Source organism: Tachypleus tridentatus, chromosome 11, assembly GCF_004210375.1.
Source record: "Tachypleus tridentatus isolate NWPU-2018 chromosome 11, ASM421037v1, whole genome shotgun sequence".
NCBI classification, from domain to species: domain Eukaryota; kingdom Metazoa; phylum Arthropoda; class Merostomata; order Xiphosura; family Limulidae; genus Tachypleus; species Tachypleus tridentatus.
Genome location: NC_134835.1, coordinates 61464464 through 61491639, shown reverse-complemented (window position 1 = coordinate 61491639; position 27176 = coordinate 61464464). Strand labels below are relative to the sequence as shown.

The 27176-nt window shown below is 31.3% G+C and overlaps 1 protein-coding gene across 4 annotated transcripts in view; it reads left to right on the top strand.

Annotated features, from left to right (window-relative positions):
- LOC143232276 (serine/threonine-protein kinase mig-15-like) overlaps nucleotides 1-27176 on the top strand; it is a 117046-nt gene that overhangs the window by 25231 nt on the left and 64639 nt on the right. For all 4 annotated transcript variants that reach the window (XR_013017473.1, XM_076467470.1, XM_076467469.1 and 1 more), the window contains exons 3-10: nucleotides 3579-3635; nucleotides 16720-16764; nucleotides 18610-18690; nucleotides 20115-20163; nucleotides 21112-21173; nucleotides 21879-21969; nucleotides 22263-22335; nucleotides 26219-26276. Coding sequence is in view for 3 of the 4 variants with exons in the window: in XM_076467470.1 (XP_076323585.1) it covers nucleotides 3579-3635; nucleotides 16720-16764; nucleotides 18610-18690; nucleotides 20115-20163; nucleotides 21112-21173; nucleotides 21879-21969; nucleotides 22263-22335; nucleotides 26219-26276 (516 nt within the window). In the remaining variant the exon portion in view is untranslated. The remainder of the gene's footprint in view (nucleotides 1-3578; nucleotides 3636-16719; nucleotides 16765-18609; nucleotides 18691-20114; nucleotides 20164-21111; nucleotides 21174-21878; nucleotides 21970-22262; nucleotides 22336-26218; nucleotides 26277-27176) is intronic.

Genomic DNA, 27176 nt, shown 5'->3' with positions numbered 1-27176 from the left:
TACGTTGTGTCCTCTGTAGTTATATAGCTGTATCTAGGGCAGTGTACCATCTAAGTGCGCGGCCGCAAAACAACCTATCAAGTGCTGCGCACCTAGTTATTCCAGCCGCGCACATCCTCGGTAATGGTGAGGAGTCTCATCACGTGACGGCCTTAATGACCCCAGCAATTGATAGGTCTAAAGCCTAAGTAACCAACTGGTAGCATTGCAAAGAGGCCTAATGATCCAATAAAGTCGATGGCCTAAAAATACCCCCACCCTTCTGAAAAAAAAACACAAACAACTGGTAACGAACACTTGCACACTGCCTTGATACTAGTGCATATGAAAAACTTCGTTCTGCACATGGATTGGAACAATTAGAGGAACATTGATCTGGGGTTGACATTTTTTATGTGTTAGGGCGAAGTTTAGTCCTTTATTGGCTCATAACTCGAAACCAGGACTGGAAAGGCCAACTTCAGGTGATTAATGCTGCTGTTTGAACAACCCGTTAGTCATCCTAGCGAGTTTTATTTAAAATTTTGCTACAAATATTTTTAAACATTTATTACTTTACTTTCTGAAGATAGCCATAACGTCAAATAACTCGGAATCAGGACTAGAAAGGCCAACTTCAGGTTACTAACAGTGGTTTTTGAACTTACCTGTTAGTCTTCCTGGCGAGTTGGGATAATTACAATTATGCTACAGAAAGTCCTTTACAACTTGTATTACTGTAGTTTTTCACTTACTGCTGTAGACTAGATGTAAAAATAGGTTTTAATGCTATTTATGTTGTTTTTCAAAATTTGTTTAATTTTGCTTTAATTTGCTTTTATAAATTTTACTACTTTTAACTTTTTACCGAATGTTTGACGCGGATAGCCCAGTTGCTTTGTGACATAAAACACCAAACCAACCAACCAACCAAACTTTGTTGGCTCAGTTGCTTCTGTGTTTTAATGGTCCTATTTAGGTGTATTACCAGGTGTTTAGGTGTGTCAGTGTTGTTAGGATGCTTCATGTTATGAGAATTGATGAGTGAAGTTAATTTTTTCTGCAAATTTATCTTGTTCGTGAATGTATGCGTTTATTTGAAGCATCAATATATGCCTGATTTGATAGTCATTGTCTGTTGTGTTATTTATATATTTTCTGATATAACCCGTTATTGTTTGTTGTGTTCACCTGTAGGGTGATAACTGATCCAGTTTTGTAGTGTGGCTTTATTAAATATTCGAGTTTGCCTTTAGTATCGTGGTACATTGGTGCCTCATTCGGCCCTAAGTTATTTAGGAATTACGTTATATTGTCTACATTTATGGTGGTGGTTTGTTTTTTTAATTTCGCACGAGGACTATCTATGCTAGCTGTCCGTAATTTAGCAGCGTAAGACTGGAGGGAAGGCAACTAGTCATCACCACTCACCGCCAACTCTTGAGCTACTTTTTTATCAACGAATAGTGGGATTGACTGTCACGTTATAACGCCACCACGGCTGAAAAGGCGAGCATGTTTGGTGTGACAGGGATTCGAACCCGCGATCCTCAGATTACGAGTCGAGCGTCTTAATCATCTGGCCATGCCAGGCCAACTATGAGAGTGGATTGCCTATTTTAACTTATTTACAATTAACTTTTTTCTAAGTTCCTTATAAATTTCAGGGCCGTACCGGGTCATTGAGTACTTGACAGAACACGCAATAATGTAAAATTGTTGAGTCATTATAGATACACGTTGTAGTTTTTTAGAGGAAGATGCACCTAAATAAGAAAAGGTTATTAAGTGTTGAGACTTGAATACCTTGGTATAAACTCTAAATAAAAGCATTGTAGTCACATCTATATGAAGTAGAAGTTATCAACCAGTCACTGCTTGACTGTAACTAAGAGACAAATATCCCTCCCTATACATTGGAAGTCCTACTAAGTACAAGGGACAGGAACATAGAAATAATGCCAATAATTTCATCTAGGAAACATAAAGTAGTTGAAAAAAGTCGAACTAGTAAGAATCAACTGCTGTTAACTGAGAAGTTCATTGTGCTCAAACACTTGCCAATAGGTCAGTAGGCTACTGAAAGAATATAATGTAATATTATGCTAGAAACTTGATCTGCACGTGCTTTTATTTGGTTTTATTGAAATTCACTTTAATCTGTATTTTATCATTCTGTACATAGAACGTAAAGACCGAAGAAGTAATATAAATCAGTTGTTAAAATCCATATTGTTATATGCAGTAAAAGAAAAACATCTCCTTTTAAAGACGAGTTCATGAAATATTTTATTTTGTTGGAAGCCACTGACTAATTTTTGGCTGATGACGTTTTGGTATCTATATTGTAGGTTTCATATTACACTCTGAACCTTCAGTATTTGTGGTGTATCTGTTTGTGGAATTATTTCAAGAAAGTTCAGACTTGAACAGTCTGAATTATTTTCCCACCATATTAACACTCTATATACAAAAACCAGACAATACATCAACAATATTTGATTATCTTAATTAATCCATGTACCATTAATACGACGCCTCTTTATTCGATGTCTAACATTTGAAACAATTCTGAACTTGCACTAAATCATAACTCTATGTGTTTAAAGTTTAACCTAACGTATTTTTAACAGAATAATTTGGTGATGGTTAATACATAAGAACATAGAAAATGAATGAAAGTCAAATCAACGCAGTTACTAACTATAATGTCTGGAGAACACAGAAAATACGTTTTATCTCTGGAACAGTCCTCGACTCTTGATACAAATACAAGAAGAAACAACAAACATAGCTTAGTGATGTAGAAAGTCCTCTTAGTCTTTAGTTTCTGTATGAAACCAAATTAAACCATGAACTGCATGTACAAGTGGGGTGAAAGTTGATATTTTAAAATAACTTGCAGTCAGTAATAATTTTGTAATAATCTTTGCTGAACAAGGACAAGGGCGGGTGGCGTTTCTTAGGAAATCTGCATTCTGTGCTAATTAGAGGATAGCACTAACTTTCGTCATTGTCTAAACTGGCAGTCTTTGAAACAAACCTGGCCATCAAGTGACAAAATCAATGGAAGGCGTTTACACAAAACAGTGCTATATATCATAATTTCTTATAAATAATCACAATAAATATATACATGATTGAATAAACATTTCAGTGTTACATCTAAACAATTATTTAACAGATGTCTTGTGTGTATATGTGTCCACTTATAGTTAGCGAACCGCTAGACTAATTCTTTAATCAAACTGATATGTAGTCTTAGGGCCCTCTGGGGAGTGTCATAGGTGGAGTTGGCGTTCGGACCTTCCTTTTTTGAGAGCACCCATATCTTCTCCATGCGTCGAACTGATATCTCAGCTAGTGATATGGAGAAGAATCTGATAACTTATTACATGATAAATTATCATCAATATTTTAAGTTGAAAGACATTTATTGGCTAAAAATATAAACCAGTCAAATAATAACAGCTTTAGACAAATTAAAGACATTATCCATAAGTCTTAGAATACAATTATGATGGACAACTTTTATGACAATTTATTGATTTTGTAGATTGTGTTGTTGTAGTAAATTGTTGTTATTATTTTATTTTTAGGGTCGCCATACCAAGACAGGACAATTAGCAGCAATCAAAATAATGGATGTTACAGAGGTAAGTTCAGTCCATACAGGGCCGAGCGTGGCCAGAGGAGTGCGCCCAACTATGGGCCACACACTTTGGAACTTTGGTGTGTTATAAAAGTAACGTTTAAATCCCACTATTCGGTTAGAGTAGCCTGTGAGATGGCAATGGGTGATGTTGACTAGCTGACTTTCCTCTGTTTTATCATCTAAAAATTAGGGCCAGTAAACACAGATTACTATCAAGTGACTATGCGAGAAATTCAACAAACAAAATCAGTCTATATGTTTGGTAAGTTGTCATCAGGAAGGCTAACTTACTCATTGTTTAGAAATGAATGCATCAGTTGTGCATGGTGAACTTATCGGATGGAATTTAGACTCCAAACCTACATCTAGGTTATTTCACACGTTTATAGCATGAGCACTTTATATTGGAACGTACAGTGCTTCAGCGAAATATTTTACATATTGACTAATTACAAGGTTATATACAGTGATATCTTAAATACTTTTCTTTACAGTGATATTTTATTTAATGATATTTGTTCTTTTATTTTATTAAATTTTCTTTACACTTTAATTTATTACATCCAACATTTACAAACACTCAGTAAATTTTAACAAAGCATGGCTTCTCACTGGAAATAATTGTATTTTAATTATTTTTTTATTTTAGTATATAATTATGGTATTCTTATCCCGTGAACTTTACCTTCTTATAATATCGACAGGAGTTTTTAAATTATTATTTTTCATAATTCAGTTATTTGTGTAATACTTTGTTTTAGGATGCAGTTTGACTCTGTATTCTTGTCTTTGATCTGTAGCGAACATAACCCTAGGGTTTACCACCTCTAAGGTAGACGTCAACCTAGACAGTTTGCCAGTTTGTAATTTTATGGAAAGTCTTTGTCTCGGAAAACAAAGCCTTCCAGTTCGAAGTTTCTTGTTTCCTATCTTGTTTTTGTCTTTTGCCCAGTAGCAGGAAACGTTGACTATGACAAGTAAAGTCAGTGTTAAAAGGCTTCTTTGTTCTTGCTCGTATTTTTAACTCGTATCTTCGTGCCACTGCTTTTACCCTTCTGGGACTTTATGATGTAAAATGAGAAACAAAGACTGTTTAATTTGTTCGCTAAAGTTGTGTTGATTTTGTTTTTTTTTCTTTTTAAAGTTTGTATATTCAGGAATACCGTAAATAAACTGGGTCTCATTATGTGATAAACATTTTACAAAAGAGGCAACATGTCGTATACAAAATACCAATTTTTAAGATACTCTATGAACAGTGTTTACGATAAACAACCCTAAATAAACACCAAATTAAATTTGTTGTTTCCATATTCCAGAAACAAGTGGAACTATATAAAGTAAAGTACATGAGATGTTTTAATTCTTAACCTTAGTTAATCTTGTAAATTGTCGCTAATAGTTTATAAATTAATTAATTAATTAATGTGAATGCATGTGTGTGTGTGTGTGTGTGTTTATTATTAGTTTGTTATATCACAACAAACTGATTGGTAAGTTCAACAATAAGACTTGATTTGGTTATATCACAACAAACGGATTGGTAAGTCTAACAATAATAGACTGGCTGGAGATGAAACAAATGCACATTATATGTCAAAGAGCCGCACGTGACTCGCAAGCTGCGGTTTGGCCACCCCTGGTCTAGTCAGTGATTCATCAGTTGTTTTATTTTTATTTTATTTTCATTGTTTGTCTAATGTTCCAAACGAATGTGGATATTCGTTCTAGGTTTTCTTACTATTTTCCCTGTATAGTTATTGCAATCACAGAAAGCTCGGATATTGTTTGGTGTAAGTATATTCTTACACTGTACATTGATGTATCCGTTAGGATGGTTATATTTACAAACGGTAGGGATGTATAATGAAAATGACCGATTTTTTTTTTTTTACTAGCGTGCGTTTTTGCTTGTTACAGAGCGGGTACAAAACATAATAAGAGAGAGTCTACTAACTGGGGTTAACGTTTCCTAGGAAACCTGATTATTGTTATTTTATTGCCTGTCATATGAGTGATTTTATAACCTTAAGTGTTGTTACTTCGATGTGATTAATCTTCTCACAGTTAAAAAGAAGATACATTTATTATGGCTGGAAATCCATACTTTAAGAAAACTATATTTTATGCCGTAAGAATTAACAAAGGTTTGGTGTGAGAGGGATTCGAACTTGCGACTCTCAAATTGTGAGTCGAACTCCCTAACCGAGCTACGTAAAGTTCTAAAATGTGTGCGTACTAGTGTTATGTTCGAGTAAAGTAGTTTTAGTTAAAACTATAGTGAATGATATTGTACAGAAATATGAACTTCTTAGGCAACTTTATCGCTTTGGTATTACTTTAAGTTTAGCAAAATAATGCATTTAAAAACAGGTCGATATAATTGCACTATAACACTAGGTAACAAAATTTTTGGCCCGACATGGCCAGGTGGGTTACGGCGTTGGATTCGTAATCTGATGGTCGCGGGTTCGAATCCCCGTCGCACCAAACATGCTCGCCCTTTCAGCCGTGGTGGCGTTACAATGTTTCGGCCAATTCCACTATTCGTTGGTAAAAGAGTAGCCCAAGAGTTGGCGGTGGGTGGTGATGACTAGTTGCCTTCCCTCTAGTCTTACACTGTTAAATTAGGGACGGATAGCGCAGATAGCCCTTGAGTAGCTTTGTGCGAAATTCAAAAACAAACAAGCACAATTTTTACTTGTTCCTGGGCAGAAAGTGTTATTTCCCAATTGCTTACGCCTAAAGTAAATGAAAAAGACCTATTTTTCTCTTCAAACTTTGGTTTTGTGACTTGAGAGCGTATAACGAAAACATTATGGGAGACTATATTTGGGGACTGATACGTGAAAGTGATTTACATTACAGTCTCAAATCTCGAAAAACTACTCACTTCTAAACATTTTTGTTCATCTTTATATAACTTTAGTATAAATACATGCAAATCTTGATTCATATGTTGTTTTATTCAGACCTTATGTAAATGAAAATGTGCTAATTTGCCCGTTTTTACATAGAAAATAGGCTAATTTCTAAATTTCATTATCCAGGTCACAAAAGCAAAATTTGAAGGGAATAATGGCCATTTTCTGTACTTTCACAACATAAGCAAGTAAAAAATAACACATACTACCCGGGAACAAAATTTGTGTTACACAGTGTTATAAAAACACTTCATATAGTAACATTTTCTGTATTCTTCCGTATTTATTGTTATTTTTTCTGCCAGTTTTCAATTTTTTTCATGTTTGACATATGCATTTTTGGGCTTAGTATACTGAAGTAAATATCACAGTTTTTCTTTTAAATACTTAATTTCTCTATACGTTCTTAACACTGATATGTTCAATGATTTTGTTATCATGAGATACCACTGTCAATGTGACATACCATAGTGGTGTGTATATTTAGATCTTGTCACCTCATCAGCTTGTTTGAAAAAAAAAAATCGAAACTTCGCAAACCTAGGGTGACCAAAACTTTCGATTTTAAAACTGGGGATGTGTTGTTTTTTTAGAGAAAAAATAATGAAAACAATTATCATAATAAGTAATATCAAATGAAAAGGATATTTTCAGTTAGGTTATTGCTGTTATAGTTACTTTGTTGGGAGAAACTTTTGTTTATCAGAAGTTTATCGTAAAATTCTGTGTTATCGTTCCTGTTCATCCTTGAGTTACGTTGTTAAATAAGTACTTCATGATTTGAAAATCTAACTATTTATGTGAACAACACCTACAGTTTGCGTTTAATTGTTTATCTGTGTTTTGGCGAGTGATTAATTACGTGCTTAGTCCCCCGCTAGAACAGCGGTATGTCTCCGGATTTACAACGCTAAAATCAGTGGTTCGATTCCCCTCGGTGGGCTGAGCAGATAGCCCGATGTGGCTTTGCTATAAGAAAACACACAATTACGTGTTTAGTGACGTATACATTAGTGAAATTATGTCATCTGCTGCAGCCTGACTTATGGCCAACTTCATAGGTAGAAGTAAAGGCAAGGCAACGTTATTACGAGCAGTATCAACAATTACAGATTACTAGTAGATATGAAAACCAGAACACTTAGATTCCCTGGAAGGAGAAGTGCATATCGGGGCACTAGAAAAACGGACCCAAATCCGGAACTGTTCCAACAAAATCGGGAAGTCAGGTTACCCTGTGTAAACTGTAACCATTCACATTAATAGACCGTTTAATATTTTGTCGGCGTTTACTTATACGTTTCAGACATCGTAATTTATAGCGGTGTATAGCACAGCGAAACCACCTACCGCCAGTCTAATGACTAAATTGTAACATCAGCTTTCAATAAAAGATTCCTTCCCCAAACGTAGCAACTTACACTTGTTTCACCTGTTATTTCGCCAGGCAGGGCTAGGTGGTTAAGGCACTCGACTCGTAATCTGAGGGTCGCGAGCTCGAATCCCCGTTACAACGAATAGTGGGATTAACCGTACCATTATAACGCCCCCATGGCTGAAAGGTCAAGCATGTTTAGTGCGACGGGGATTCGAACTCGCGACCCTCGGATTACGAGTCGAGTGCCTTAACCACCCGGCCATACTGGGCCGCCCAGTAAAAAGAAAACAATGTCAACTCGCCCTCACACTCTATTTGCTTCCGATTGCTGGCGTTAAGGCTCTTCCATGAATACCAACAGCTTATCATGTCAGCGGAGTATGCAACGTGTAAGATTTTGGTAAATATGTTGTTTTATATCAATTATCAGGGTATATAACCACGTCCACCAAGAGAGCGGTGACGGTCGGGTAAATTTTCCCGATGGCCCATGACCTTAAAGGAATCTCTAAATAAAGGGGAAAATCTCGTAAATTAATACCGAGTTATGGAAAAACAAAATAAAAAAATGATTCAGGCACTGTTCTTAAACGTCTTTGTAGCCAATTACAGTTGAAAAACGATCATTTAGCAAGTTGACGATGATTGGAGATTATCGCGATGTCCTAAATAGACCAATAGATCTGCAAACACTGGAAAGTAGGTCGCTTTGCTCGTGGGGTGGAAGAGACATTATCCCCTAAAGTTTAGTGTAATAGGACAATATCCATTGGGACATTAGTCCTATGGTTAAAAATGATTTATTTTCAATTAATAATGGTTTATGATAAAGACAATCTATTATTTTTTAAAGTAAAATATATATAGTGATAAAAATGAAATAATTGATATTGGATGACAAGTACATATGTATTTGAAACAAAAGTAAAAACTAGACAGTGGTTATAGTAATGGGATTACGTCTTAAAGTCTTACGTCACAGTGAGATTTTTGGTGCTATAATGAATCAGTTTGCCAGATACAAGACCGGGAAAATAATTTACTGAAGAAATTAATGAATGTCTTCTTCTACAATCAGCACCATTTGTAGAAATGTACAAAACGTACACTGTGAGGAGAGTGGGTGAAGGTTATCTGTACCCCTTTTAGGATAAAAATGTTTTTTTTTTGTCAGTTTTTTACCTTTGAGATTTGTATCGATCTGTTCTACGGAAATTTAGTTTTTATTAAGAAAGCAGACAGCAGTAATTTAATTTCACAAGCTAAACTAAGAGAGGTCAGGACACAAATTGGCTAACTGCAGACCAACGAAATAACATCGTAGTCGCTAATACATTTTAATAATAATAAACTGAGTAATAGAATTTTTAGTATAATACGAGACTCTCTTAATTGTTTTGAACATCCAACCTTTTTTTCAACTATGTTTGCCCTAAACTTTGAACTACGTATAAGAACTTATTGTAGTATGTATTGTTTGCGGTATTCCTTTTTACATTTTTGACGCTTCCAATATAATTGTTCTGTTATAGGTAAAGTGATATGTTGAAATGAAACAGAATACTTACGTAATGATATTCTAGTAACGCTGTTAATTTGTAGGGAGGGTTATTTTAAATTATTACATTATTAACCTTTTAAGGTTACAAGCTATGAACTTACTGCCCCAATTAATTAAACAGGGGTAGTCCAAAATTAACATCGTTTTTAGAAGTGTACAAAATAAGGTGGTCAAGATTGTTTGTACACTTTTAATATTAGTCTTACAATCTTTCGGTGGGTGGTTTCTTTTAAATTATTAGGTGAAAATAAAACCAAGTCTAGTCTTGTTTATATCAGACTTACCATCATATATCTTGGTTGTTGAGATAGATTGAGATTATCTCTGTAAATATTTAGCATGAAGAATTATCATTGAAGTAATAAGGTACAGGAAGTACTGTGTACAAGAGAGGTTTGCAGGTAAGCAAGCAACTGTTTAGTGTTTGTGAAGTTAGACGTTATGTACCCTCTAAGTGTGGTATGTGGATCAGTTGTTTGTGTGGCATAATTGTTAATAGATTTCATAAGCTTCTTTGTTAGTAAGTAAATAAACACGTCAGTAACGCAAAAAGTGTCGATTGACTATTACATTTTTTTCTGTTGGAAAGTCACATAAGGTTAGTACAGAATGAATACTTAAAGGTGTATTGAGACGTAATGCCACTCGAACATAGGCGTAAATCCTGAGTGGAATGGGTAGTCAGTTTCCCTTCACCATTAGCAATGAGGAAAGACAGTAAATGTACCTGTCCCTTCCTGTTTTAGATGTAGTTAAACATGAATGTACATGTTTCAGTTATGTGATAATATTTTTGCAAACGACGAGATGCATTTAATCATATCTGTCAAAATTAAATAATGTGAAGTGTCCCTGTATGCTGGTCAATGTGAAATTATTTATAATTAATAATGACATTATTTACTACTTAAACTCCCTCATCCTCCACTTTACATTGGAGTTGGACACATGCAACCTATCTTCAGACCACGCTTCGCCAACGTAAGGCTATATATGTATACGGAAATATGTTGCATATTTTCTGTGGCTAGTTAAAACAGCGTTTCGATCGAGAATGTGCGTTTTGCGTGTATAGTTTACTTGATGAGCATAGGTATTGAATGAAAGAGTTGATCGTCAGAGGTGTCAGATTTTATTCTTCATTATGTAAATCCGTATATATACCTGCAATTAAGGGGAGGGAAACTCTAACACTCACTTTAAACGAAAACGTTAAATTTAAACATTTATGCAAAAATATACATTGGGAGAAATTATATTTGGATATCTGAATACGTACCTCTAACTTGAACAATTTTTAAACAATAAGAAATACACTTTATGTTATTTGCTTAATAAGAATTATACTATAAACGGAAGACGTTTATCAAGTACAAAAAGTAAACTGGTTTTAGGCGTGTCCCTATATGTCGGCTTTATTCAATATTATTATCCTTATGTAATGTCACCTGAAAAACTACGCAATCTGGACCACTTAATGATAACGAAAGCGTTTTATTTCTTTAACCGCAATTCTACAAATACAATTACAGGTTGCCAAGTTTTATAAATTTGAGTGAGAATTCAAAAAGTAAAGCATTAACTCGCAGTAAAATATGCTGTGAGTGCCGAAGGCAGTGGCCTAATAGGAGAATCTAGGGGCTTGCTTCCCTATGAAATGATTTACTCAATGAAGTAAAATGATGTAATCTACTGCGTGTCCTAGGTCAATGTGATGTGGAATTTGACCTGGATTAATTCGGCTGGTCAAACAATCATAATGAATTATAGAAAGCTGCCAATTTCATCCAAATGTGAGATTTTTTTACAAATGCATTGGAGTGGGCCAAGATGCACGAATTTCACGCACTGTGGAGGCCGGGCATGGCCAGGTGGTTAGGGCGCTCAATTCGCAATTTAAAGGTTGTGAGTTTGAATCCTCATCACAGGGTGTTGTAATGTATCCATTAATCCCACTATTCACTGATAAAAGAGTAGCCCAAGACTTGGTGGTGGGTGGTGATGACTAGCTCTTTTTCCTCTAGTCTTATGCTGCTAAGTTAGAGATGGCTGACGCATATAGCCCTCATATAGCTTTGCTCAACTTTCATAAACAAATAAACAAACAAAAAATATGCTCTGTGGGTGAGTGTTGATAGCACTAAACTTGAGAGGATAAGTGTAACTTCACAAACAACACTAAATAATTGTTTACCAGCAAACTTCTCTGTTACACAGGGTACTTGTAGTTTATTACTTCATTGAAAATTCAAGCTCAGAACTTATAGAGCTGGTTCAACTAATTGGCTATATATAACGTCATCCCCAATTAAGTCATTTCGTTTTTCGTCATTGAAAAAATATTAAATAAAATTAATGAGTAAAAAAGAAGGTAAACACACTGAAAATTCTTTCTTTAAATTCCTTCCATGGGTAAGCTTTACTTGGTGATTCAGGGTTGGCTTCACAGTAATATTACTTACATATTGGTGTTGGCTTTTTTAAGTTACAGCATTCACTTGTATTTTGTTATATTTACCCTGCATGAATTATGGCAGGTAATAAAAACAAAAAAGTATCTCTAAATATAATAATGTTGAATAAACTGCTTTGAAACTTAAAACACTTAGAGGAAGAGTGGCATGCTGTTAATGTTGTACGAGTCTTCCTGCAACAGTAGTAAGAACCAAATTCAATAATGCAGAGAAGATAAAGGCATTATTAGCTCATGCTTGTATGCTATTAACTTCAAGTAAATTAAGTCATGTAAGAAACTGTATCTTAGAAAAATGGATAGATTAGTAACATTGAAGATTATAGATCAAAATTAAAATTGTCTGCCACTAAATCACACTCTGGTAATTGGGAAAGCTAAAAACTTTATAGAAGGAATTACGTGAAGAAGAAGATGAAAGCTCAACAGTAGGGGCATTTGTTGCAAGGAAAGTTTGGTTTGACAGTTTTAGGTGAAGAACTAATCTACAAAACATCAAATAGGATGCAAGGCCACCTGTGCTGATCAACAAGCTGCTTTGGAATTTCCAAACAAGTTAAAGGAGATTATAGAAAGTGGCAGATGTTCCTCTGAATTGGATTTCGACACAGATGAAATGAAGCTATTTTGTAATTGGATACTGTCCTGTATGTTTATTTCTTGTGAGGAAAAGACATCCTCAGGATTTAAAGCTGCTAAAGGTCGGCTTACACTGTTACTTGGTGATGATGTAGCAGGATACTTTAAGTTGAAAACAGTGCTAGTGTACCATTTAGAAACATCTGCCAGTTGTTTGACAGTCCAGTCTCAAAATTTAAGTGACAGCTGATGTTATTCAAGATTGGTTCATCTCATATTTTTTTCTTGGCAGTGGAGAAATGCTGCATTAAAAAAAGGCATTACTTCTCCTACAAAATGTTCCTGATCACCATTTTCATTTGGACGACTTTGAGACTTGCATCCCAATCCAAACTATATTTTTGTCTCAGAAAATAACATTGCCCATTCAGTCAATGGATCAGGGGGTCTTAGCAATGCTTAAAACATATCATCTACATCATACTTGCATTAGCTATTTAATGGGGCATATATTAATGAGAATTTTACAATCAGAGACTTCTAGTGTTTGTATAGTATCATTAAGGCAATTGACAACATCGACTTTACTAGATGTATGAACAGAGTTTGGAGGAAGATGTGACTGGAATGCATTTATGAATTCGAGAGTTTTAAGGAAGAAATACCAACAGTTAGTGGAGAAATTGCCAACCTTGCCAGAATGTAGGACTGGAGGAAATGGAAGACGAAAGGGTAGAAGAGTTGTTTCAGTCACATGAAAAAGGTCTGTCCAATGAAGATTTAAAGTAATTAAATCAACAACTATTAACAGAAATGGGCAACCAGAGTTAGTAGTTAACAAGTTGTTGAGTTGACATACAAGAACATCAGAGACTTTTTGCAAAATTAATGAAGGTCCTTGCAGTCTTTGCTGAGAATGACCCTGATTGCATGTGGAACAGTTCCTTGAGGAGGCATCATGGGGAAGCTCTTTCAGGTTACTAGGAGTTTTATAAAGAGAAAAGGAGTAGGCAAGAGAGTCACAAATAATTTAGTCTTTTGAGAAGAAGAAAAATAAAGCAAATAAACCAGTTATTTTTCTCCTCAATAAACCATTGCCAGCTCCTTTTTTTTTTTTAGATATTGCACTGTAGTATGTATTTTTTATTTTATTCTATTCTTTATTCATTTTTATTATTATATTATACTTTGCTTTTTATCATATATAGGATGTTAAATTATTCTGCTGGAACACAATTCCAACTTATACCATTATACCAAAAGGGAATTGGGTCCCAACTCACATCATTTCAATAACATTGCAGTTCTCAAGAATGTATCTAGGGCGTTAATGAGGGGTCAACAGTATATGATTCTTGGGTAACTAATACCTTCATAAACAAATTGTAAGAAATATTCTGTAACATGCATTTAAGGACAGAAGATATTTCTTACAACAGTGTTGTTTAATTTAACAGTCATACAAAACTATCCTGAAGTAAGCTTTTCTGTATGGCAGTCTTATTCTTCTGGGCCAAGCATGGCTAGGTGGTTAAGGCACTTGACATGTAATAAGAGGGTCAAGAGTTCGAATCCCTGTCACACCAAACATGCTCACCCTTTCAGCTATGGGTATGTTATAAAGTGATGGTCAATCATGCTATTCATTGGTAAAAGAGTAGCCCAAGAATTGGTGATGGGTGGTGATCATTAGCTGCCTTCCCTCTAATCTTACACTGTTAAATTAGGAATGGCTAGTGCAGATAGCCCTTGTGTAGCTTTGCACGAAATTCAAAAGCAAAGTTTTTCTTGTAGCAGTAAAATTATGCTTTTGTATGTAGTTTTTTCAGTGTGTAATGGGTGAAAACAAAGTGTTTCTTGGGAATCAATGTATAACTAATATTATTACAAGTGTTTAGTTGATATCATTTTTACCAAAGTCTGAAATTATTTTAGAGGTAGTCATACTTATTACTGATTTTTAGTCTTTAATTTAAAATGTTTGAAGATGATAAGTAGAACTATCTTTAAGGCACCCAAAAATTGGATAGCTGAGGTTAGTTTGTATTAATACATAGTAAAACAGAATTTGGTTGTTATTAGCAGATGTTAATATTTCACTCTGATAACTATTGTGGTTGAGGTTGGATGATATTAGCAGATATTAATATTTCAGTTTAATAACTATTAAGGCTGAAGTTGACTGATATTAATATGTTAATAGCTCACATAGATAACTGTTATAGCTGAAGTTGGTTGATATTATATGTTAATATTTCAGTTTGATAACTGTTAAGGCTGAGGTTAGTTGATATTAGCAGACATTAATATTTCAGTTTGATGATTATTAAGGAACATTTTCGTATTTAGGGCTGTTCAAGTTTTTGATGTGTTGTTCTCCAGTGTTTCATGAATAACTTATTCGTTAATAATCCTGATATGCTGATGAATAAATAAATGAAATATTTGGTCATATAAAAGAAGTTCTTAAATTTTTTAGGCTTAACCAAATCACAGTCAGGCTTAATCAAATCACAGTCAGATAATATGAAACTATGTGGGATCATTTCAAAACATTTTGTGTAATGCAGAGGTATCAGAACTTACCACACTGAGGGTGAAACATGCATCTGGACCTCGTCTGAGGTTATGCTTTGGTGAAATTAGCAGCTCTTTATAATGCATTATGTTTGATTGATCAGCTGGATCTAGTTAAAATTCAGTATCACATAGTTCCAGGAAATGCACCATTTTGCTTCATTGAATAAAAAGTATTATTGGGGACCGTTTCCTCAGACTCCCAAGAACACAACTGCATTCAGCACTTGCAGCACTTTACTATGTGCTAATATTTTAATTTTTCAGAAGCTTCTTTTGAAAGATTCCTGAAAGTTAGCAACCCTGGTAATTTGTCAAATGATCTTTATTTTTTTATAACTCTGAGCCATTCCTCTTAAGTATATTGAAGTTGGTAGAAATCCATTTAGTTGCTAGAAGTATCACTCTGCTGTTGAAATATTTCTCACACAATAAATAATTAATAGTCTGTTGCTATTCAGTATGTGAAATTAGAGTTCTAAACACCTGTTTAAATGATAAAATTACAATAAGAAGTAATGTTGTCTACTGTTTATTCTCTATGTAGTTGTAGTGATTTAACTACTGTTATTATTTATTTGATTTTGATGTTGTTTTTTTATAATTTGAGTATTTTTTGTCACATACAACCTCTTTGGATATTAATTATATGAATGAGTTTCTTTTAAAACAACTATATATAAATGTTTTTGATTGATCAATGAAAATCAAAAATAGATAAACTAAAAAGACTTATTGTTTTCCCAAGCATCATGTCTATTTTTGAAATAGCATATATTTATTTTACGCTTAATGCTGATATACTGATAACAGTAGTATATTTCTGTTGATCTTCTAATATCAAAAGCTTAATTTTTCCATAAAATAGCATGCAGAATTAATATGTCAGCTTAAGTGACTGTAAGCCATCCACGTTTAAATTATTAAGCTGATAAAGTTGTAAATAAATATGCAGATATTAATCATTCATGAACTCTTAACTACTTAATGTGATAAAATGCACATATAATGACTATTATGGGTTATTTTAGGTTCTTTCAATTAATGCTAAAACACATGGTTTTATAATTATTGAAATTACATATTTGTTGCTACACCAGTGTTTTAGTAATTAAGAAAGAATTGATCTATTGGTCTCTTTTGCATAACATTTGTGTTCAGTAAAGAAATCGCATATACAGGGAGTAGAAACATTTTATTGTTTTCATCGGAATTAAAGTACATAATCATTCATTGTGAATAATATTTATTATGTAGATTATTTCTATCAGAAGCTCATATTTTTAGTTGAGATGATAGCTTAATTAAAAGTTAATTATGCAGTTGGTAATCTTTAAGTCTATCATCTGTTGCAGTTATTGATAAAATTAAACAGTAGGTTTATTTCATTTTTGATTAACCGTCCAATGTTTGAAGTATTTAAGTATTAGGCAATACACCATGGTGGTGATTTTAGATACTGTTATGATCTCTATTTGATGATACTTCCTTCTTTTCATGACCTTAAACTTTTCTCTAAAGATTCATTACATAAAATTATACTTATCATTTCAATTAAATTTAAATGTTGAATAATTTGTGTTTTCTTTTCAGGATGAAGAGGAGGAAATCAAGCTTGAAATAAATGTTCTCAAAAAGGTAAGAAAGTAATCTAATTAGATGAGCTGAGAGTATTGGTATAGTTGATGAATATACACCACACAGTGAATACACTGTAAGTAAGGTGGAGTAACTGTTAAGAAAAATGGTACTTATTTGACATACAGCTTAATGCACCCTATAAATAAGGTAAAAGTAATTACATGAAACCATAAAAAAAACTACCCATGATAGACAACATACATTGTACATATGCTGTGTGCAATTAGGGAGGAACTGAATGTCAACGTTACTTGAGAGAAACATATTTCAGCATATTTCCCATTAGTTAAAACCACTGTTTCCACAACAGTTTAATTTCTGAAATATATTTATTCCTAAAATTATACTTAATATATAACAAATTTTTTTATTATCTTATTTGCTTGTGATGTAAACTATTTACAAATATTTTTTACCAACTTTTTGGTTTATTTGTAACATTGACTATGTGCATACTATATTGTCATTTAAATAGTCCAATTTAGCTGTTAATTTAAATGTTTTCACATATTTCATAAACTGTATGGGTATAATTGAGACTATAATTACCTTCTTGTATTTCTAATAATTTCACTTAAGATCTGCATAATAAAGACATAATAAATGTCTTTATATTTTCTGTATTGTGTTGGCAGTAACTGGGTATGTTTTTTGTAAACCTTTATTTTCATTCATCACATTATCTACCAGTTTTCCTAATTCAGTCATCACAGACTTTCTACAAGCAATTTTCTATTGTTTTTCCTGATTTAATTATGACTTTAATTGTGTATATGTATTTCTCAACTGACATGCCTAATTTACAGCTCTTTAATCAGTATGCTGTTTTTCAAGAGATGTTAAGAAAAAACTTAAATAAACAAGTAACAAAATGCTCCAGCAGTTATGTTGCAGAGTCTGTTTCTGATAAATTATTAACTGTAAGAAAGCATGGCTTGTTAAGTGTGTATGCCTTCTCTTTCCAAGAAGAAACATCTAACTGCAAGACTGAAAAGAAGGAAAATATTAAAGATAAGAGGGGGAAGCATACTCAGAGCTAACCATGCACATTTCCTGTACCAGCTTAAGTGGTCTTTCAATGTGTATACTGTAGCAAAGAGAGAAATGGTGTTAGAAAGTGCCTATAAATAGCCAAGCTTACACTAGACTATAGTGACTCTTGAACCTGAGCCAGGAAAATAATTTGTGTGTGTGTGTGTGTCTGACTAAACAGAACTAGTTTTTTAAAGATAGACATATCAAGAATTTTTTTTTGGCAGCTATCAATTTATAATTGGGTATATGTTAGTTTTTAATTTAAAAATAAATATTATATTTAGAATTACTGGAAATGATGTAGCAAATGCAATTTCCAAAACTATGCTTGTCCAGTTATTGTGTGTAATTTATATTATTTTTAATTATATTTTTAAAAAACTTTAATGTTATTTCTTTTAGTAATGACATCAACTGTTAATGCTGCAGAAAGTGGTACATGACACCAAAGTAGAAGTAGTCCCAGAACTTCTGCTGTATGAGTCACCAAGAAACAAAATCCTGATGTTTTAATATTAATTAATTCATTACATTAAATATATTTTATGAATAAAACATAGTATTGGAACAAAAATAATTTATAAATTACAAAGTAGTTTTTCAGAGTGAACTTTTGTATTTTGATTTTAAGATGTTGTTGATGCTTGGTCTGTATAGAAAATTTTATAATGTTATTCAGTATACCTAATTACTTATATATGTATCTGGAGAAAATATGATTCAAACAGCATTAACTTCCTTCCTATTTATATAATTTTACAAAAACTTGATACATCATTGGAGGCTAATTTTTTTTGCATATTTCAGTATTCTCATCACAGAAACATAGCAACATATTATGGTGCTTTTATTCAGAAAAGTCCACCAGGAAAAGATGACAAACTGTGGGTTAGTTGATTCTTGTTGTACTTTTGTGTTATGCTTGTTTTAATACTCCTATGTTAGATTATTGTTGTAAATATGTCTTTAAAGATAATAATTTTTCAAAGCCAAAATTACCATCTGCTTTTTTGTAATTCAAGTAGATTAAAATCTGTATATATGAATGCTCCTACTGGTCCTATAGTATTTAAGAGCTACTTTTGTTGTATAATTATAATTGATATGTAGTAAAAGGTAATGTTAGTGTCCAGTTTTTATATGATAAATGATTATTATCACTGTCAACATAGTAGTATATAATGTACATATTAACCATTGATGTGAATGGAGTGGATCATGTTTATTATGCAAATCAAATTTTTTTCTTAAATATGCACAGCAAATTGAGGTATTTTTACTTAACTGTAATTGGATCTAACACGGGTATTCCATTTTGCCATCTTTTCAGATGTTAATTTTTCAACAGTTGACAAACAGACACACTGATTTTAGTTACTGAAGAACTAATAAACAAATGTAAGAAAAATCTGCTAGCACCAAGTTGTATTTCTGATTATTTGTTGAGAAGAGTCATGATTTCTAACATTTAAACAAATAATTATTGATCCTAGCCATTTTGAAACCCTTAGTAAAATATATATTTTCAATGCTTCCATGAATCATTTTTACCTGAAATTTCATAGTTAAATGTCTTATATTTCAATTGTAGAGGTGAGTAGGAACATATATCACTTACAGAAGTTGGTAAAAATGTTTCCATGTGATATATGCATATTACATACAGAGGTGAGTAGAAACACACACACACACATACATGTATACTTGTAAAGGTTTCAGGTTATGAGACCTCAAAACATATTAGGATTTACAAAATAAGAAATAAAACAATTTGATATATTTTGTCATCTTTTCATTGACTGAATTACATAACAGAAGTTACTAGCTGAAAAAAAATATTGAAAAGAACTATATAAAACATAAATGAAAGGATTGATATTGTAGTTTATTAATTTAAATTTAGATTGTGAATAATGAAATTATCATCTGAATATTTAAAGGAAGAGAAAGAACCACAGAGGGTATGTAGAAGAATTTGGTTTTCATGTAAGAGAAACACATTGAAATTTTAATTACACACACATGACAAATAATTGTTTCAAGAGTTAATGAATATATAGCAGTTTCAAAACATTTTTTGTTAAGTCATTAAGTAATATATTTTGAATAAGTATATATACAGCTTATTTACTATAGAATTATTGTTTCATTTTCATATTTTTATATATTTTCTACTTATTTCTGTTACGAGTATAGATTTTATGCATCACATAATCTTTAAAATTAAAATAAAATGTGTACCTTTATTATTATGATTTTTATGTAATTGTTTACAGTCAATGTTATTTAACTAAATCATTTTCTTCTAATAGTTGGTGATGGAATATTGTGGAGCAGGTTCTGTTACAGATCTTGTTAAATGTAAGATTGAGCTTGTTTTTATATTTAAAATAAAAGTCAAATGTTTCTAGAGCATTACATACATTTGAAGAAAGTTATGGAATTAAGAACCATTTGGGGTCAAAGTTGAAACATAAGAGAAGTTTGGAAAATGTGTTTAGTTTTTTATCTCCAGGTTTATGATTACAGTGATAAATTTGAAGTGATTAACATTGATTAAAAATGATGAATGATAAACAGTTTCAGAGCTAAGAATTATTTAAGTTCAAAATTAAAAACATAAAAGAATGAAGAAATTGAGCTTAGATATTTTTAGAATAAGTCTAAAAGTTACAAACATGGATTAAAAAGTACCAAAAACATTATAATCAATTATAAAATATAACAGGTTTGATATAAATGAAAATTTTAAAAGTCTGTAAGAAGAAATAACAAAAAAGTTTTAAAATTTTGGTTTAAAAAAACAAAACATAAACTAATTAGAAACAGATGTTTGAACAGATCCTGTAGAAACTTAATTCAAAACAATTTTTTTTTAATTCTTGTTAAAATAATTACATATTTTTCCCTCACTTCATTATAGAACAGTTTTAACAATGATATTTTATTTCTAGTATTAAAATGTCCCTTATACACCAATAAGCACTACAAAATTTAATAACTCATACATTTATACAACATAATGTGTGCTTAAATATCCATATTTTTTTAACCTTTGCTTAATTATGTTTACACTTTTTTTGGTCTTATATGATCTGGTTGTTTTTAGAAGAAGGTTTTGAATAAATAATTTTTTATATATATTTCCAGAAACACTTTAAAAATGTAAATGAAGTATCTGTGATTAAACATGGCTTGCTTTTAGGCCTTGATCATCATTGATAATTACTGTAACATACTTAAGCAGCCAGCTTTATTGATAGATTTTTGTAACAGCTTAATTGTTCATTGTTGACATTTTTTCTTCAGCAACAAAAGGACAGTCTCTCAAAGAAGAGTGGATAGCTTATATCTGTCGGGAGATTCTTCGGGTAAGTACTTAATAAGGATTTAAATGATATGATTGGCTTACTTTTCATAGAAAAGACTCTGAAAATATTAGAAAATAGTTGTAAATAAAACAGTTGAAAAGTTACATTACTTTTAATGTCTGCAAACAAAGCACTTTCTGTGCAGTTTAATAACTGTTACTGTGAGTCTATGAAGTGCAAGTTAAAATATATATATTTAACCCTCTTCAGTCAAATTGAATTGAACCAAATGAATATGACTTTTAAGCATGAGTTTCTTTATATTTGAACACTTAAATCAACTAGTAGGAGTTATTATTCAGATTGTGATTTAATAACATATTTGTATCAAAGTGTTGGTTCAAATGTTTGTCATATAAATTCATGTGATGTCTTGGCTGTCAGTTGTTAAAATATAACTGTGTAATATAGATGTACATGTTATTTTTCTTTTTAAAAGTACAGTGTTTCTCAGTTATCTATTTTAAATTTATCATAATTATTTAATCCTATTAATATCTTTAACAACTGTTGTTATATAAAAAAAAAACAATATATTTGAAAACTGAAGAAAATATCTTCTAATTGAAAAAAAATAAAAGCTTAATATAAATTAAAGGTGGCTAGTGTTTGTTATGCTATGCAAACGTATTTTTAATTCAGTGAAAATCAGTTAAATTAACTGTAATTATGCAACACTAACCAAAACATTATTTTATATTTTAGGGTTTAAGTCATCTTCATGCAAACAAAATTATTCATAGAGACATAAAAGGTCAAAATGTGCTTCTCACTGATAATGCAGAAGTAAAACTAGGTGAGTGTTTACAAAAAGAATAGTGTGTGGAATTAGCTTGCATATTATGGCTTTTAGAGGTTTTATTATTATCCTAAAATGTAATATGAAAGCATTTAACTTTAATGTATGGTGGTGTATTTAATCTTTGGTTTGTAAATGTCATGTAGAATGAGAATAAATTGCTGCATTGTGTATTTGACACACACATAAAAGACATGTTTTCAATGTACAGTAACTATCAAGTTAGCTTTCTTTCAGTATGTTTTGTTTAACAGTATAAAAATATCAAAAATACTTGTATTTTCTTTCAGTTGATTTTGGAGTGAGTGCTCAACTAGATAGAACAATAGGAAGAAGAAACACTTTTATTGGGACACCATATTGGTAATTAGTTTTAATGCATAAATTAAAAGTGTTCCTAATTGAGGATATTAGTTTAAAGGGTTTCACTGAAACAGTGAAACATTTATCTTATTTCAAGGCTAAACAGTTGCTACATTTGACATTCCTCTGATGCATAATATGGTTTTATTGTTTTTTTGTCAAACCAGCTCTGGCATTTTTGTGATGTAAAATGTGATCATATTGGATCCTGTCAGGCTGGATCTGGCATTTATATGGTGGATGGTATAACCATGTTAAATTCTGTTAAGCCAGATATAGCATTCTTGCAGTGCATAATATTATTGTATTTGATCATGTAAAGCCAGATGTGGCATTTCTAAGATTCAAAGTATGATCATATTGGATGCTATCGCGCCAAATCTGACATTTTAGGATGAGTGATGTTACCACTAGTCCTTATAAATTATTTCATATTATAACATATTTAGGTTGTTAACATTTATATTTCTAACTTATAAGAAATACCAATGTCAGCATTAGATCATAGTTTAAGCAACTAAAATCCATGATAATTATTTTTACACTTATTTTAAAATTTAAAGTTCATATAAAAATTGCATAAATAATTTTGTGACTTACTGACATTGATCACACTTACTTGATATTGAAGACACTTAAACATCAATGCTGTAAAAGTCATTGCAAGTTTTGCTAGTAGTCCATAGTTCCATAGTTTACAATCTTAAATTCAAATAGGAAACTATGAAAGGATAATATTTACCATGAAATTTGATGTCAAAAGCTACTAATTGAAAGTTGAACCAAAATCTGTTGTTTGAGCTCAGGATTTATCAGTTTTCATCTGCATGATTGCCATATTAGATTATTTCTACTGTGAATATAATAACTGTACTACATTTTTGTACCAAGAGTATGATCGCCATATTATATTATGATAGATACAAAAACCAAATCATAGCAATTTTTTTGACAAACTTAATTTAAAAAATATGTTTGGATTGATGAAAGTAAAAAAAACGATTTTTTATAGTGGTTTGATTCATGTTTATTTCACTGATGTATTACTGTAAAAACTCTTACTGTACTCTGAGAAAAATCAAAATAAAACAAAATTCCTTTTATAAAAGTTACAGGTTTTTCTAAAAAACTGTATACTTTTGATTTTCTTAAGAAGAATGTTATTCTAAAAATATATGTATTTTATGTTCTTACTTTTTGGACTGATGTTTTCTGTATTTAAATCACTTTTGCCATATTTATTTATTCAGTTATATGATACAGCTTTATGGACTTAAACAGAAAAAATAGACAAAAAGCCATTAAAAGTGTTATTATTTGAAATTCTTTCTTTCCTGTCTTTAAACAGGCCAAGTCAGAAGTTTTGTTTTTCTTATTAGTGTTAAGTATGTATAGAATATTTAGAATATTGCAAATCTATTGAAATTAGTTGTTTAGGCATATTATGGGCCATTTGTTACCTGCATGACATTATGATGTAAAGGTCATCCATATTCAAGTATTTGCATAATTCTGTAACTCTGTATCAAACTGGAATATTTTCAATTTAAAAACAAATTATCAACATTTTTGCAAAATTCATGATGAAAACATAAGGTAATGTTCTGAACTACAATTCTTGTATTTAAAAACAGTATTGCAAACTGCAACAATTAACCCTTCCACTACAGGCTGGGTGAAATGCACTGAGCTATTGACTATCAAGTTTCCATGAGAGTAATTATGCTATAATTATTGATAATGTTTGCATATCTTTACAAAATTTTACAAGGCATTTGTACACAAAATAGCAAGTTTTAAAATTAAATTTAAAGATTTTTTCATAAAATTTTTTCTTTCAATATGTTGACAATCCAACATGGAAAGTAATTTTGATTTTAAGATTCAAATCACTTTTATACATCAGAACATTTTCAAATTTCACATGCAAAATTTTTATAATGTCCAGAATATTATCAGATTTCTTTTAAAGAAAAAATATCTGATATATTCATTACTGAATTTTTATATGGTTTGGTTCAATTTAACTGACTTTAACTTCAATAAAAAATTAGGAAATAAATATATAAATTCATTTTTTTTGTTCTAGAATAACTACATATTATAACTCAAGAACATGAGTTTTTAGTCTAAATGGCTTAAATGTCATAAAATTGTACATGTATATATATTTATTACTTTTATTATATTGACCTTTTAACTATGCCTTGCTAACATTACTGAATTTGCAGTGACATAGCTTAATGTGCTCTCATGTTACTCTATCCAAGAATATAAAACTGACTTTTACAAAGTGATCTATCTTGGCTGTGTTTTAGTGGACTTGTAAAATATAATCAAATTTTAGTTATAATACATTGTGTAGGTACATACATTATTACTATTTGCAAATCAGTTATTAAAGTTATTTTTCTAGAAACATAGAAGAGTAAATAAATAAGTATAGCAAACAATTATACCTTCTAGTTATGAAATTTGTACTAGTTTGCTGCTTGTTGGAGGTTGCTAAGCCTCATGAAAATTTGCACATAGAGTATATGAAACAAAATAATTTTTTTAAAGTTTTTAAATATATATGTACATTTTGAAATAACCAAAAATCACAAATTACTGTATAAATACCATAGAATTGAACTATAATTCATCAGGCTTAGTAACTTGGGTCTCGAAAAGTATGAAAATTTGAGCTCACTAAAGTTTCACTTTACTTTTTCAAATCAAAGCTTTAAAAGAATGAATTTGGTGGCTAAATAATTCAGTTACACTGAGAAAGCCACCAGGGGACATTCTGAGATTTCAACTGATTATTCATATGTCATAGACAGAAGTAAGTGTACGTAAGTGTGTCTTTTCAAAAATTGTAAGATGTGGGTGGGGTCACCGAGTTTGATTTGGTACATATAGCAATATCTCAGCAAATAAAAAAAGATAGGAAGTTCTGTTTTATATTTTATCTTGTCACCATTTGTAATTTGAGTTCCTAATTCAAAAGAAACTAAAGATATTGTATTTTGACATCACAATCATTTAATATGAGCCAATGCTGCACTCAACATACCATGTGACACACAAAAATTGATATTTAGGTGTGTTTTTTAATACTTACATTTAAAGTAAGAAATCTAATAATGTATAATACTAAAATGCGATAATAAACTTATTCATAAAATAATAGTTCATTAGCATTTTCAGTGAGAGTCTACATACACAATAAGATGGCCTTTGATCTGTGATCTTAGAAGATCATTAGAGATAGGGCTAAACAAACTATTGAAATTCAGTAATGCCTAATTAAGCCCATCATATTTAAATACAGTTGAAACTTTAAGTTTGAAAATTAAAAATATTATTGATTAGCTAATTGCTGGAGTTTATAAAGTCTTGTTTTTTTATCGTTCATCCAAATAATGTTTTTCTCTATTTGTCTGATACTTGGTAACTCAAACAACAAAGTATGCTTTATGCTTAGTTTAAAAAATCATGAGTCTTATGTCTAAAAGAACTTTAGTGGTACATTTTAATGTAATTAAACATTTTGAAAAATTTGATGAGAATATTGTTTCACTACATTTATTATTTTTTAAAAGTAAAGATATAAATAATTATGTAGCTTTATTGAAATAATAACTCTTTGTTTTTAATTTTCCTAATTCTAAATAGACACTGACTCACAGAAATAGAGAACGTTTAAATCATGTTATAACTTACTTTGTGCTAATACAAATTATATTAAGACAAATAACGTTATTTAGAAGAAATTCAGTAAAATATACAGATTAATTAAAATTTTGTTCAGAGAAATGTACAGTTTATTGCCTGGCTAGTTTTGATGTACCATGTACATCATTTTCAAGGTTATACTTCTTTCTTTTTTTTCCTTTAGGATGGCACCAGAGGTAATAGCTTGTGATGAAAACCCTGATGCGACATATGACAACCGAGTGAGTTTTATTTAAGTAGAGTACTGTAAGAAATAGTGGAAGCAAATAGTTATACTTTTAAATACCATATTACTTTGCATTTAAGACATACCCCATTTTTAAAAAAGTATTTTCAGGAAAAACTAAATTTAGATGATAATTAGAAAGAAGTAAAAAAGTTTATTAACGAATCACAAATGTTAGTAATGTATTCAAAATGAAATATAATAAAAAATACATGAAATATACAGGAATTTAAAAATGTTCATTAAAGTAATGTTTCTTCTGCTTTCTTTACTTAATCAGAATGCTATTCCAGTGTTTCTTTCTGAATATAACAATATTCTGAAGTTGAAGCATCTTCATTGCTTGATTCAGTATTGTCCCAAAGAATGTGATCTTGCATTCCATCATTTGCATCTTCAAAATCTGATGGCAATTTTTGACTAATTGCTGTCCTTTGCATAATGATAAAACTTCTCTTTTCATAAATTTTCTCACACCAACCACAACTATTGAAAGAAATACTATTTTCTGCACATTCTTTTGCTTTTAACATTTAAGACTTCTCTCGCTATAGTGTTGCCCCATATGAACCCACATGATGATCACTGATGTTTAAATGGAATTTAATGTACAAACTACATTCATACCATCCACACTGTGAAAGTGTAACAATCAAGAATTAACAAGTTTAGCAACATTGCCAAAGTTTATACAAGCAAATACACACATATGTTTGAATTACAGGCCCATAAAAGATAACTGTACACAAAGCCATATTGTTACTGGTACAAGCACAAAATTACAGCTCAACAGACTTATCAATTCAACATGGGATTGTGGCAAGATAGAAACAATGAATTAAGACCTATACAAAATATCTTTAACATCCTGACTCTTACGTTATCAAAATCAAGA